Source organism: Papio anubis, chromosome 2 (assembly GCF_008728515.1).
Source record: "Papio anubis isolate 15944 chromosome 2, Panubis1.0, whole genome shotgun sequence".
In the NCBI taxonomy this organism is placed as follows: Eukaryota; Metazoa; Chordata; class Mammalia; order Primates; family Cercopithecidae; genus Papio; species Papio anubis.
Window position 1 is genome coordinate 93,885,817 of NC_044977.1, and position 12,861 is coordinate 93,898,677.

The 12,861-nt window shown below is 46.9% G+C and overlaps 1 protein-coding gene across 3 annotated transcripts; it reads left to right on the forward strand.

Annotated features, from left to right (window-relative positions):
* Positions 1-55: 55 nt before the first annotated feature.
* Positions 56-9,940, forward strand: PRSS45P. 3 transcript variants are annotated; one of them, XM_009200936.4, is made up of 6 exons: positions 56-1,248; positions 3,362-3,388; positions 7,221-7,368; positions 7,886-8,160; positions 8,955-9,118; positions 9,448-9,940. In XM_009200936.4, the coding sequence occupies exons 1-6, from the start codon at positions 1,140-1,142 to the stop codon at positions 9,679-9,681; spliced, it is 957 nt and encodes a 318-aa protein (XP_009199200.1). In that variant the 5' UTR covers positions 56-1,139; the 3' UTR covers positions 9,682-9,940. The 3 variants fall into 3 exon arrangements, with proteins under 3 accessions (XP_009199200.1, XP_009199201.1, XP_009199202.1); XM_009200937.4 differs by having other exon boundaries at positions 7,221-7,279; positions 7,863-8,160; XM_009200938.2 differs by having other exon boundaries at positions 1,177-1,253.
* The last annotated feature ends 2,921 nt before the right edge of the window (positions 9,941-12,861 follow it).

Below are 12,861 nucleotides of genomic sequence, written 5' to 3' on the forward strand. Positions count from 1 at the left end.
CTACTCTGGAGGCTGAGCAGGAAGATGTCTTGAGCCCAGGAGTTTGAGGCTGCAGAGATGTATAATCACACCACTGCCCTCCAGCCTGGGGAACAGGAGGAAACCTCATCTCTTAAAACAAAATTACAGATTCCTGGTTCCTGGTTCCACCCCTGGAGTTTTCAATCCTGTAGGTCTGGGATGGGGCCTACATTCTCTGTCTTTCAGGTAGAAAGACCTTAAAAGAATGTAAATTTACCCGAAAGACCTAAAGAATGTCCATTTCTAAGTTTCTGGCCGATGCTAATACTGCTGGTCTGGAGACCTCACTTTGAGACGCAATGCTCTGCATTAACAAGAATAGAAAAGGCAACCTCCTGTTGACTGCCTTGGCATGGAAGTGGCACACATCACCTCTATTCATGCGGACCCACTTAAGTGCCAGGCTGGGGAGGGAATGTGGCTCCAAGTCTAGCTGATCACCTCCCAATCTCTGCCATGCCTAGCAGATCCAAAGACAGCATCTTCTGCAAAAAATCCCTGTGGAAGCCCAAGGCCTGGCACAAGCCACCGCATTCCTTTTAGCTGCCACGATCTTACTGGTTGTCTGTGGAAGAGGACACATGCCTTTCCCTTCTCTGGTCTCCCCCAAGGGTCCTTATTTTATAGTGGTCTTAGATCCAGCTCAAATACCACTTTTTCAAATACATCTTCTCTGATTCCATAGCCTTACCGTTCTTTTCCTTATTTGTGCTTTCTCCATCTTTCCAGATTCTCAAAGCAAGAGTAATTGTGAAACTCTCCAGTGCACTGGGTGCAAGGAATCAAGGGTGTAGTCAGAGGCTGGGCAACAAGATGCCATTAGTAGTCCAGGGATGTGGCGCACCTTCACCGGCCAGGTTCTCGGGGCATTGTCACCAACTTAAAACCCTTCGGGGTACTTTCATGAGGCCCGCCACGCTGGGAGCAATCACAGACACAGGGCTCCTCAAGAACAGGCAGGAGGTGGAGGTGAGGGAAATGCATCAGTTTTGTGGGGAGCTGTCAGGAGTTCCCGGCGCCATGACGTGCTACAGTGCGGTCACGTGTGCCGACGCCAGGCACGTGCCGGGCTCTCGGGAACCGTCTCCGCAGCCGCCAGGTGGCACCTCCCCAGCCTCATGGCCGTCTCGCTGTCGAGCCTCGGCGTGGGGCCCAGAACTTCCAGGCCCTCGGTCCTGAGCCGCCACGTCCTGCTGCCGCTGCTGCTTCTGCTGCCGCTGTGCTGGGGTGAGGTGGGCGCTCCTCCGCAGCTCTACCTTCCTTCTCCCCGGCCCCCAGCCCTGTTCCGCCTCCGGCTCCGTGCCTGGCCTTGGAGGCAGGGGACTGCCCCTTGGGTGTGGCTGCTTACTCCTGGGTCGGGGATTTTTGCGGCCCACGCACCCCTCGATCAGCTTTCCTCTACTACTCGCTCCCAGGACCTCGCTAGGGCAATTCCAGGATCTTAAACTCCTGCCCCCTCTGGCCTCCTCCGTCAGGCCACACCTGTCCTACAGTCCCCTGGACCAGCGTTGTGGGGAACCCCTGCCTTCTCTTCTCCACTGGCAGTCTTTTCCTTCTCTCCCAGTCTGGACATCGTGGCTAATGTCCCTACCAACCGAGCCGCCCTCAGGCCTCTCATAGGCTCCCCCTCCACCCCCGGCTGTGATCTTCGCACGGAGCTGAGCCCCACTGGAGACCCCACTTGGACATGCTCTTTGGCCCAGGAAAATTCTTGGTCCCCATCACTACAGGAGTGTTCTAAAATTCACCTTCTTCCCAGATCCTCTATTCCAATCCAGCTTGCCTCCCTAGTAGCCCATCGTTCCCTCAGGAAACACGGGATTCAGGTGCTGTCTTCCTGAACCCAATCCTCAAACGCACAGGGGCTCCTCCAAGCTGGACTGCTCAGCACCACCCTCACCGACTTCTTTAGGAGTCAGAGAGACCTGCTTCTGGTGCAGGGCCAGCGGCTCACCTGTGCCCTGCTGTGTGGGCTCTCCCTGTACGACACTCCCTCCACCATCCTCTCTCATAGGTACCGTCTTGTTTTCGCTTTGCTGATTTTCCTCCCCCATCTGTTGCCTCTTCACTGCCAGACCTCCCAATTGTCTTCACTCCATGCTTCCCACCAGTGCCTCCTCGCTCCCCACTTAACCCTTAGCTTCTTCCTGGGCTGTCTCCACCCTGATCATCCCTGACCTTTGTACCACTCCCTCCTCTTTCATTTTCTGCAGTCTCCTGATTCTCCTCTACCTCAAGGATAACTCCCCCTCTCCTCTGTGTCTGTCCCATGCCGCAGACATGTTCCTCCCTGACGAGTTCGTGCCCCCTAAGTTGCTCTCTTTTTCCCGCTCCTCCCCTCTTAACTGCTCACTGGGTGAACTCACTTGAGTTGCCATTTATGTGATGGTGCCTCATAAAACATGTCTGGGTGTGCAGCTGCCTCCTAGACATCTCTACCTGAAAGACCTAGAAACATCTCAACCCCTTGGGGTCAATGCTGAGGTCTTCTTCTTCCTGCCAACTGGCTTCTCTCATTGTTTCCTAACTAAGTGGATGGCAGCCACTTTTCTCCAAAACCGGAAACTGGGTGTGATCCTAGACCCGCCCATGTGCCTAAGTCCCCCACACCTTAGAACACCTGTGAGAACACTGTGTCTGTTCTCACAGCCACTTCCTCATTCAGACCTCCTCATTTCTTGCCTTGGTTCTGCAGAGCCTCTGGTGGGATCTCAGTGCCTCAGTCTTGTCATCTTCCTGTCTAATATCTATACTGCTTTCACAATACAAGCCTGGCTCAGTCATACCTCTGTTGATCTCCCTTTTCCCAGAGGGTCTCACCCTGGCTTCTTGGCTCAGCTTTCGAGGCCTTCATGACTGATGCCTGACTCTCCTCCCCTGGCTCATCTCTTGCCATCACAGGCCTTGCCTCTCTTCCCCTGGAGTCTCTGGCATACAGGACGAAGTTCCTCCTGCAAGGAATGTGATGATCACTTTTCATTTCTGTTTCACCTTCTCATCTTTAACACCTGGCACAGTAAGCCCTCCTACCACTGAAGTGCTCTTTTCTGTCCACCAGTTCTTCTGGGCTCCCCTGAAGCCTGCCGCCCTGTCCCTGCACTGATCTCATGCAGGTCGTTGTGTGTTTACCTCTGTCCACGCTGCTGGACACTGTATTCCTTGAGAGTAGGCTCTATTTGACACGCCTCTGTCTCCCTGGCCTCTGGCTCCAGGCTGGGAAGAGAGGAGAGATTAGGACCTATTTGGTGAATGAATGAATGAACTAATTTTAAAATGCACGTCTTTGCTGTCATCCTGTCATGAGTGCTTGCTTCATCTCTGTCCCTCTTTTCTCCTCCAGGTTATAAACAGGACACAACCAATCCAGGTAGGTAGGGTGAGATCCTGCTGCAGGAAAAGCTGAAGCTCTTGGGAGGGTATGTCTGAAGGGAGTCACATAGACAGTGGTTCTGGGTCTGTAGGAAACAGGCATTTGGTCTAAGGGGTCTGTTTTCTAAAGAATAGCCTACAGCTACCAGAACACACAGACCTGGCAGTCTAGAGGAAAGAAGATCTTGGCCTGCCATAGGAATGCCGAGCCTCTTGGAATTCTGCCTAGGCCTCATCTCAGACCCTTTTGCACACAGAACCTTTCGAGCTCTAAGCCGTTCAGTTGCAGATAGAGCTTCCCGGACCTTGTGGCAGTGTCAGCAGAGCCCAGCTCTTCTGGGTTTCCTGTCTTTTTCCTTACACCTTAGGCATGGAGGGTTGGGTTACTCCTGTTCTTCAGTTTATGGGCCTCCATTCTCATTGGTCCTGCCAGAACTCTACCCTGATTCATTATAGATTGGATGACTGATGGATTAAGTTAGTTATCCTTGTTTCTGTCCAGGCTCCACTCCCATTCCCCCTTCTCCACCTGCTTAATCTTTCTGGGGGATCATTCTGTTTGTGTGTGCTATTGTAAAAATACATATTGCTGTCTTGGGTGCATGTATTTTTAATTTACATAAATGGTATGTTCTCTGTATCTCTTTTTGCTCTCCCCTCTTTTAATTCAGCCTCATTAAGACATTTTTAAAATTTGGAAATAATTTTAAACTTTCAAAACACTGCAAAAATACAAGTAGTACAAGGAACACACACACATATATAATTTTTTTCAGAATCAGTGGAGGGTAACATACAGCATGGCTCTTTATTGCTAAATACTTTGGTATGTATTTTCTAAGAATATTCTCTTCCATAACCACAGTACGCTTAACAACTTCAAAAGTGTACATTGATACCATACTTTTATCTACCATCCATATTCTAATGTGGTCAGTTCTTCAAACTCCTGCTTCAGCAGTGCATGAAGGTGTATAGGTTGGCACAGACCTACCAACCCTTAGTGTGATCCTGCTTTTACATTTTTTGCCAATCTAATAGATTAAAAAATCACTTATTGATTTAATTTTCATTTTTCTCATTACTGATGAGTTTGATCATGTCTCAATATGTTGTTGGCTTCTTGAGTTTCCTCTTCTGATAAATTGCTTGTCTCTATCTTTTGCCTATTACCTTTTGTTTTTTTTCTTGTTGGTTTCCTAAAGTTTCTTGCATATTTCTAATAAAAGTCTTGTGTTCATTTTAGATATTGCAAATATTTCCTCCCTATCTGTCCTCTGTCTGTTAACTTTGTTCCCGGGCCAAAACCCCTCGATTTTGATATAATCAGGTTAATCAGTTTATGCTTTATGGTTTGTGTTTGAGGTTTTAAGGAGTCCTTTCCTACCTCATGTCACATGATTTATTAATTTTACAGTTTTACCTTTCACCTTTAGATCTTCAAGTGCTTTTAGCAAGGAATCCAGTTTTGGTTTTCTTATTTCTCTTATAGTGAGCCAGTTTTCCCAACACCATGTACTTAACAGTCCTTCTTTTACCCACTGATTGTGGTGGCTCCTTTATTTACATCAAGTTTGTGCAGCACACGGGACAATCTCAAGTTCTCTATTCTTTTCCATTGTCACTTTCCATTGTCTGTCCTTGTGACAGTACCACATTGTTTTTATATTATGGCTTTCACATGTGTCTTAATATCTGCTAGGACAAATGGCCCTTCTTTGCTGTGCTTTTTCAAAGACTGAGCTATTCATAGAACTTTGTTTTTCTGTTTCAGTTTCAGAATAAGTTTATCAAGTTTCTTAAAAATTCTAACTTACAAAATGAATTTGTAGATTAATTTTGGAAAAATTACATCTAAAATATTTAGCTGTCTTTTTTTCTTTCTTTTTCTTTTTTTTTTTTTTTTTGAGACAGAATCTTGCACTATTGCCCAGGCTGGAGTGCAGTGGTATGATCTCAGCTCACTGCAACCTCTGGCCCCCGGGTTCAAGCAATTCTCCTGCCTCAGCCTCCCGAGTAGTTGGGATTACAGGCGCCCGCCACCACGCCCAGCTAATTTTTTGTATTTTTAGTAGAGATGGGGTTTCACTATGTTGGCCAGGCTGGTCTCGAACTCTTGACCTCGTGATCTGCTTGCCTCCGCTTCCCAAAGTGCTGGGATTACAGGCGTAAGCCACTGCGCCAGGCCTTAACTGTTCTTTTAAGAGCAGGGACTGTCTTGCCATTTATGCTGATCATTTTCTGTGTCCTTTATTAGAGTTTTAAATTTATTACCGCAGGAGTCTTGTGTAGTGTTAGGTAAGTTAATTCTATGAACTTTAGCATTTTTTGCTGCTGAAAATGTATCTTACTTCAGTATATTTTCTAGTTGGTTGTGCTGAGATACAAAAACATTATCGTTTTTAAAAGGAAATTGTTTTATTGAAGTATTATATGCATTCCAAAAAGCACAAATTATGAAGGTCCAGCTGAAGGAATTGTCACACAGTGAGCACACCTGTGTCATCACCACCCAGGTTAAAAAGTAGAATAAGTATGTAGAGAGGCTGAAGTGTGAGGATTGCTTGAGCCCAGGAGTTTGAGACCAGCCCTGGCAACATAGCAAGACTGTCTCTATAAAAAATTATTAAAAAATTAGCCAGGTGTGGTGGCAACCGCCTGTAGTCCCAGTGACTCGGGAGGCTGAGGTGAGAGGATCGCTTGAGCCTGGGAGGTCAAGGCTGCAGTGAGCAGTGACACTGCACTGCAGCCTGGGTGATAGAGTGAGACCCTGTTTCAAAAAAAAAAAAAAAAAAAAGTAGGCTAAACCAGCACCCAGCAGCCCCCTTGCGTTCTGTCAATTATTTCCTCTGCCCTCCTTCCACAAAGTGTCCTTATTCCTGGTCTCTGGTGAGATAGGGTCTTTTCTGCCTGTTCTTTAGTGTTGTATGATGTTTGTTGTAAGTTTGGGGTATATCTAACTTTTGTAAAGTTAAGGATATTCTATCTGTTTCTAGTTTAATAAGAGGGATTTTTTTGTAAGTCATAAATATGTGTTAAATTTTTCAAATGCCTTTTTCTGTGTCCATGGAGGAAAGCGCATGGTCTTTCTGTCTTCAGATTGTTAGAGCCTTTTATGTGGAGAATCCACTGAGAATTCTTCTAATGTGGAACCAGCCCTGCACTCCTGGGCCAATCCTTAATCATCATGGTGCATTGATTTTTTAAAAATACAATGTTAGCTACCATTTTATTTAGAATGCTTGCATCTGCGTTTCTTCATACATTCATACAACCGTATAACTTGACTGATAGAACTGTGTGCAAACTGAGTGTGTGGCCTGTGAGTGAGGGGCCTCTGGGGTCTCTCTGCTGGCACTTTGAATGTTCAATGTGAAAACTTCTGACACAGAAGTCAGGAGCTTTTCTTGACTCTGAGCAGTGTGGGGGACAGAGGCCTTCTGCATCTAAGAAATGCAGCAAGCATTATAGCTTTTCAGAAGTGGGAGGAACTTCCCCAGATGCAAGAAAATGCATTTCTTGCCTTGGGGCTCCTTCTCTGCTTGCCTTTGTTTTGAGGTCCTGGGCTGAAGGCTCCCTGTGACTCAGAATCTCTGTCTCTCCATGTGTCTGCCTTGATGCTTTTTACCTCTGTCATTGTCACTTTCCATCAAGCTCTTGGGCAGAGGCCACTGCCCTTCTCTCACCCTCACTCTCCCCATCGCTGAAATGGGAAGAGCCCCTGACTTTACAGCTTTGTGCACATTGGCCCTGTAGGGCGTCTAGGTCTCAGTCTTTCTCATTCTTCTTTATGTGGTTGCTGTGTGTCCCTGGCACACTTCTTCCTGAAGTTTGTGGTGAGCCCTGGTGGTCGGAGGATTTGGAAATGACCCGCCATTGGCCCTGGGAGGTGAGCCTCCGGATGGAAAATAAGCACGTATGTGGAGGGGCCCTCATTGACCCCAGCTGGGTGGTGACTGCGGCCCACTGCATCCAAGGGTGAGTGTGGCCCATGTGTCCAGGGCTTGGAGACCCCGAGCTACCATGGGCCCAGTCCAGCTTCCTCATTTCCTGAGTGAAACAGTGTGGGAGGGAGGGAGGGAGGAAGTGGGAAGGGCATCTGGGATAGGTGAGAATTGTGCTCAGGGTCTCCTGGGGACCAGGGACTGAGCTAGGGCAGGAACCCCAAGCAACAAAGATTACACCCTCAACTGAGCAACAGGAAAACCCAGAACATGCCCCTTACCCCATCACACATGAAAGCATATGTGTACACCAACACTTCCACACCTGCACGCACAGCACACAGACCAGGCCACCCTGAATCAGTTTGAATGATGAATGAGGAGGCAGGCAGCTCTCCGAACTTCAGTGCCCTCAGGCTAGATTAGGCAGATGGGGTGGAGGCAGGACTCCTGCTAAGGGGGTAGGGCTGCGTCCCCACTGGAGTAGGGTAGGAGTGTGTTCCTGCTTGGGAGTCTGATACCTACCAGGTGGGGCTCTCTGTCTCCCACAGCACCAAAGAGTACTCAGTGGTGCTTGGCACCTCCAAGCTGCAGCCCATGAACTTCAGCAGGGCCCTCCAGGTCCCTGTGAGGGACATCATTATGCACCCCAAGTACTGGGGCCGGACCTTCATCATGGGTGACGTTGCCCTTGTCCACCTTCAAGCACCTGTCACCTTCAGTGAGTATGTGCAGCCCATCTGCCTCCCGGAACCCAACTTCAACCTGAAGGTTGGGACACAGTGTTGGGTGACTGGCTGGAGCCAGGTTAAGCAGCGCTTTTCAGGTGAGCAGGATGGGATGGGAGGTGGGTGCGGTACCACCGAGAGCACACTCCTTTCCTTCTGGGGCCTTTCCTGCTGGACCTGGTTCTCTGAATGTGTTAGGACCACTCCTCATGTGGTGACCATTGTCACTGTTTATGTGGACACCTCATTCAGGCCTGGTAGTGCCTGGGCTGGGCATGACCATCTGTGTCTTACAGAAGCTCAGAACTGGGCATTCACTCATTCATTCACTTGACACACTTTGAGTGTCAGCACCCAGCCCTTGGGATTAGAAATGCATGCCCTGCCTGGAGGGAAGTCATGTTTGGGTGTGGGTGTGGGCACAGGCTGAGGAAAACAAGGCAAAGTTCTTGTCTGGTGGTCTTGAGATCCAGCTGGGAGGGATCCGGAATGAGCTCTGGGCAGAGGGACTGCCTTGAGGCCCTGGAGGAGGAGCGAGTGTTAACGAAGGTGGAGAGAGCGGCCATGCCGGCAGAGCTGACAGTCTGCAGGGAAGCCGCGTGGGGCTGGGTAGCAGACTGGAAGCAGCTGCAATGAGACTTGAGTTATGGCTGGCTTGGTTCAGAAGCAGAAGTTTCCCAAGAAGGGGATCTGGACTCAGAGCCTTTGAGGGCGGGGACTTCTCAGACAAGGCCTGCACTGCAGGGGGAGGGGCCGGTAAAGGAGGGGAGGGCTTGGAGGTATGACAGGGGGTGGCTGAGCTGAGTCTCCAGAGTGAAGGGGACAGGACCCTGGAAAGAGGTCAGGGTTGGGTGGAGTGAGAGGTCACTGCTCACCCTGCTGGGCTCCACAGCCAACTCCACGCTGACCCCAGAGCTGCAGGAGGCTGAGGTGTTTATCATGGACAACAAGAGGTGTGACCAGCATTACCACAAGAAGTCCTTCTTTCCCTCAGTTGTCCCCCTTGTCCTGGGGGACATGATCTGTGCCACCAATTATGGAGAAAACCTGTGCTATGTGAGTTTCTGAGAGGTTCTGGTAGCTCCACTTCTGTTGCGAATCACTCCCGGGTGGAGGCAGTTCCCTGGGGCGGGGTTGGCCCGGCCTCCCTCCGTCACCATCACCTGGCGGTGCTCTGCTCCTGTCTTCCTTCCCCTGTGATGCTGACTTTTGCCCCGGTTCTGGGGTATGGGTCCCAGCTGAGGAGCCGAAAGAGGCCCCCAAGTAGTGAGGCCCTGGGGGAATGAAAAGCCTCCCAGCAGAGCTCAGAGGGTGGGCATGGGTCCCCAGGGCCCCGCAGCCCCAGCTGGACCCACAGCCTCCACCACTCCTCTCTTTTTGCCTAGGGGGATTCTGGAGGGCCATTGGCTTGTGAGGTTGAGGGCAGATGGATTCTGGCTGGGGTGTTGTCCTGGGAAAAGGCCTGCGCCAAGGCACAGAATCCAGGCGTGTACACCCGCGTCACCAAATACACCAAATGGATCAAGAAGCAAATGAGCAATGGAGCCTTCTCAGGTCCCTGCGCCTCTGCCTGCCTCCTGTTCCTGTGCTGGCTGCTGCAGCCCCAGATGGGCTCCTGACCTCCCTACCCCTTCCTCCTCCTGCCTTGCCTTTGCTGAATGGGGCCAGATGGAGGTTTGACCACGGTCATGTGTCCATCTTCAACAAGAGCCAGGGTGGGGAAGAGTAACCCCTGGGAGAATGGGTCTGGCTTTGGCATCCTGGTGAGAAGTGTGGTGGATGACTAGGCCTTGGGTGAGCAGGAGAAGGGAAGTGCAGCCTGGAAGGATTCTGGAATCTGGGACCAGGAGAGCAGGGATTAAACATGTGTAAACTTGAGCTGACTCTTTTCTCTTTTCTGGGGTAGTCCTGGAGGTTGGCTGTGGGTGGGATGGCAGAGCTTCCTGGAATTAAGTCTGCCAGGAGCCTCTCTGGAGTGGGGACTGCTGGTTTTTGCTGTATCATTAGTGCTGGGGCTTAAGAAAAAGGTCTGGGCCTGTGACCTCAGTTTCCTTGTCTGTAAAGTAGGCGTGCTGTTGAGGGAACAGCTGAAACAGGCAGGCTTTTAGGCTGCAGCAGGAGTGACTCACGATAGTACTCCAAAAGCAGCTTGCTTTCTGTTTTTAAACAGATTATAAAAGTAGTGCATGTTTATTGTAGAAAATTAGAAAACACAGTTGAACCTAAAGAAAGGAGACTTCCCCTGGAGTCCCACCACGTAGAGACACCTGCTTCTCATTTTGGTATATTTTCTTCTACATTTTTTTCTTAAAAAATATTGCTCATAATCTTTTTTTTTTAAGAAAAAAAGTAGAAGAAAATATACCAAAATGAGAAGTGGATGCCTCCATGTGGTTATTTTATTGCTCTTTTTGTAACCTCTTGAGTAGTGTGCTTAGTTCATTATTTTAGACTTCCTTGTGTTCTAGTATTTTCAGTTAATTCCGTAAATTTTCCTGAGTCCCACTTTAGCCATATTTCACAGGATTTGATACGTACTGGCCTCATTGTCATTCATTTCTGTATTGCTTATAATTTCACAGTATATTTCTTATTTAGCCCAAGAGTTATGTAGAAGGGTGTTATTTAATTTCCTGGTGGTTAGTTCTGGGGAGGAATGAGAGTTTCTTTTTCTCTATATCACTACAGTCATATGCCACATAATGACATTTCAGTCGATTACAGACCACATATACAAGAGTGGTTCCATAAGATTATAATGGAGCATATATAGAAAACTGATATATGGTACTTGATAGTGGCATTGCAGACAAGTAAGGGAAATGACTGATATTCAGTAATGGTGCTGGGACATTTGGTTTTCCTGATGAAAAAATACATATACATAAAAATATATATGTACCATCTAGGCGTGTGTAAGCACAGTCTTTTGTGTGCATGGTGATGAAATTGCCTAACAATGCATTTCTCACACTGTATCCCTGTCATTAAGTGATGCACAACTGAATATGAATTTAATTATTTCTGCATTTTTGAATTTTTTGAGGTTTTACTTGTGGCTTAGTATTTGATTAGTCTTAGTGAGTGTTACTTGTGCGTCTGAAATGAAAGTGTGTGTTTTCAGGAATGTTCATTGCAGCACTATTCATAAGAGCCAAGACATGGAATCAACCTAAAGGCCCATCAATGATGCTGGATAAAGAAAATGTGTTACACAAACACCATGGAATACTATGCAGCCATAAAAAAGAATGAGATATATCTTTTGCGGGAAAATGGATGGAGCTGGAGGCCATTATCCTTAGCAAACTAATGCAGGAACAGAAAACCAAATACCGTATGTTCTCACTATAAGTGGGAGCTAAATGATGAGAACACATGAACACATAGAGGGGAACAACAGCAGCATTGTTCCTGGGGTCTCCTTGGTTTTGGTGATCTAAGAGAGGAGGGAGAGGAACAGAAAAAATAACTGTTGGATCCGAGGCATAGTATCTGGGTGATGAAATAATCTGTACAACAAACCCCCGTGACACAAGTTTACCTAAGTAACCTGCACATGTACTCCCGAACCTAAAATAAAAGTTAAAAGTGTGTGTTTTAGAACAAAGTTTGAGGCATAACTGATTGGATCAGGCTTGTTGATTGTGTTATTCAAATTATCTCAACACCTGACATATTTTACGGCTACATAATTTGTTGATTTCTAAGAAGTTTACTGCAAAAATTAAGAATTTGTCTATTTCTTCTTGCACAATTCTTCCTTTCTATGTTTCAAAGCTGTGTTGTGAGGAATATAGAGTTCATGCCTGCTGTATTATCTTAGTGGGTTACACCCTACCAATAGAAAACATGCCCTTTGTCCCATGTAACATTACTTGTTTTTTCAAAGATCCAGATCAGAGTTCATTCTTAATTTTGGCGGTTCTTCTAATTGATTAAGGTACAATTTTATATTTCGTACTTTTTTTCCTTCAGATTTTCCTCTGGTTTATTTTCTACTTTTTACAGTTTTTTGATTTGAGTGTTTAGGTCATTTATTTTCATTCTCTGTTATTCAATAATAAACATCTTTAAGGTTATAAATTTGCTCAGGCACACGCAATAAGGTTTTTAAATAATGTATTGCTCTAATTATTAGTATTATTCTATTAGTAGTTGTATAGCTATTCCATCTCTCAAGGACAGAGTGAGTTGGAGAAGACTGTCCCACTGCAAGAGAGATTTTCCAATTTCTCATGTTTTGCTGATTGATTTTGTTTCATATGTTTGATGTTATTTTATTGATGGACAGAACTTTATGATGTTACATATTGCAATTTGTGCCTTTTTCAACACAAAATAGCTTTCTTTTTCTGTTTAACTCATTTGTCTTGAATCATTTTTAAAGATTAACATTGCCATTGCCACTTTGGCTTGCATATAAATACATTTCTGCCTATCTTTTAAAAATTTAATTAATTTCTAATTTTTTAAATTAATATTTTTTGAGACAAGGTCTCACTCTGTTGCCCAGTCTACAGTGCAGTGGCGTGATCTCAGCTCACCACAATCTCAGCCTCCCGGGTAGCTGGGACCACAGGCGCATGCCACCACACCTGGCTAATTTTTAAAATTTTTTGTAAAGATGAGGTCTCACTATGTTGGCTAGGCTGGTGTCGAACTCCTGGGCTCAGGCCATCCGCCCGCCCCAGCCTCCCAAAGTTCTGGGATTGCAGGTGTGAGCCACCAAGCCCAGCCACATCTTTTTATTTTCACCTTATTTATGCCACTTTGTTTTTGGTGTGTCTCTAATAAAT

What these genes read in the sequence shown, in the direction of transcription:
- PRSS45P (XM_009200936.4), top strand. Translation starts at nt 1,140, where the DNA reads ATGGCCGTCTCGCTGTCGAGCCTCGGCGTGGGGCCCAGAACTTCCAGG. An exon ending in TCTGCTGCCGCTGTGCTGGG is followed by an intron (nt 1,249 to 3,361) that starts GTGAGGTGGGCG and finishes TTTCTCCTCCAG; the next exon opens with GTTATAAACAGGACACAACC. An exon ending in ATGGAGAAAACCTGTGCTAT is followed by an intron (nt 9,119 to 9,447) that starts GTGAGTTTCTGA and finishes CTTTTTGCCTAG; the next exon opens with GGGGATTCTGGAGGGCCATT.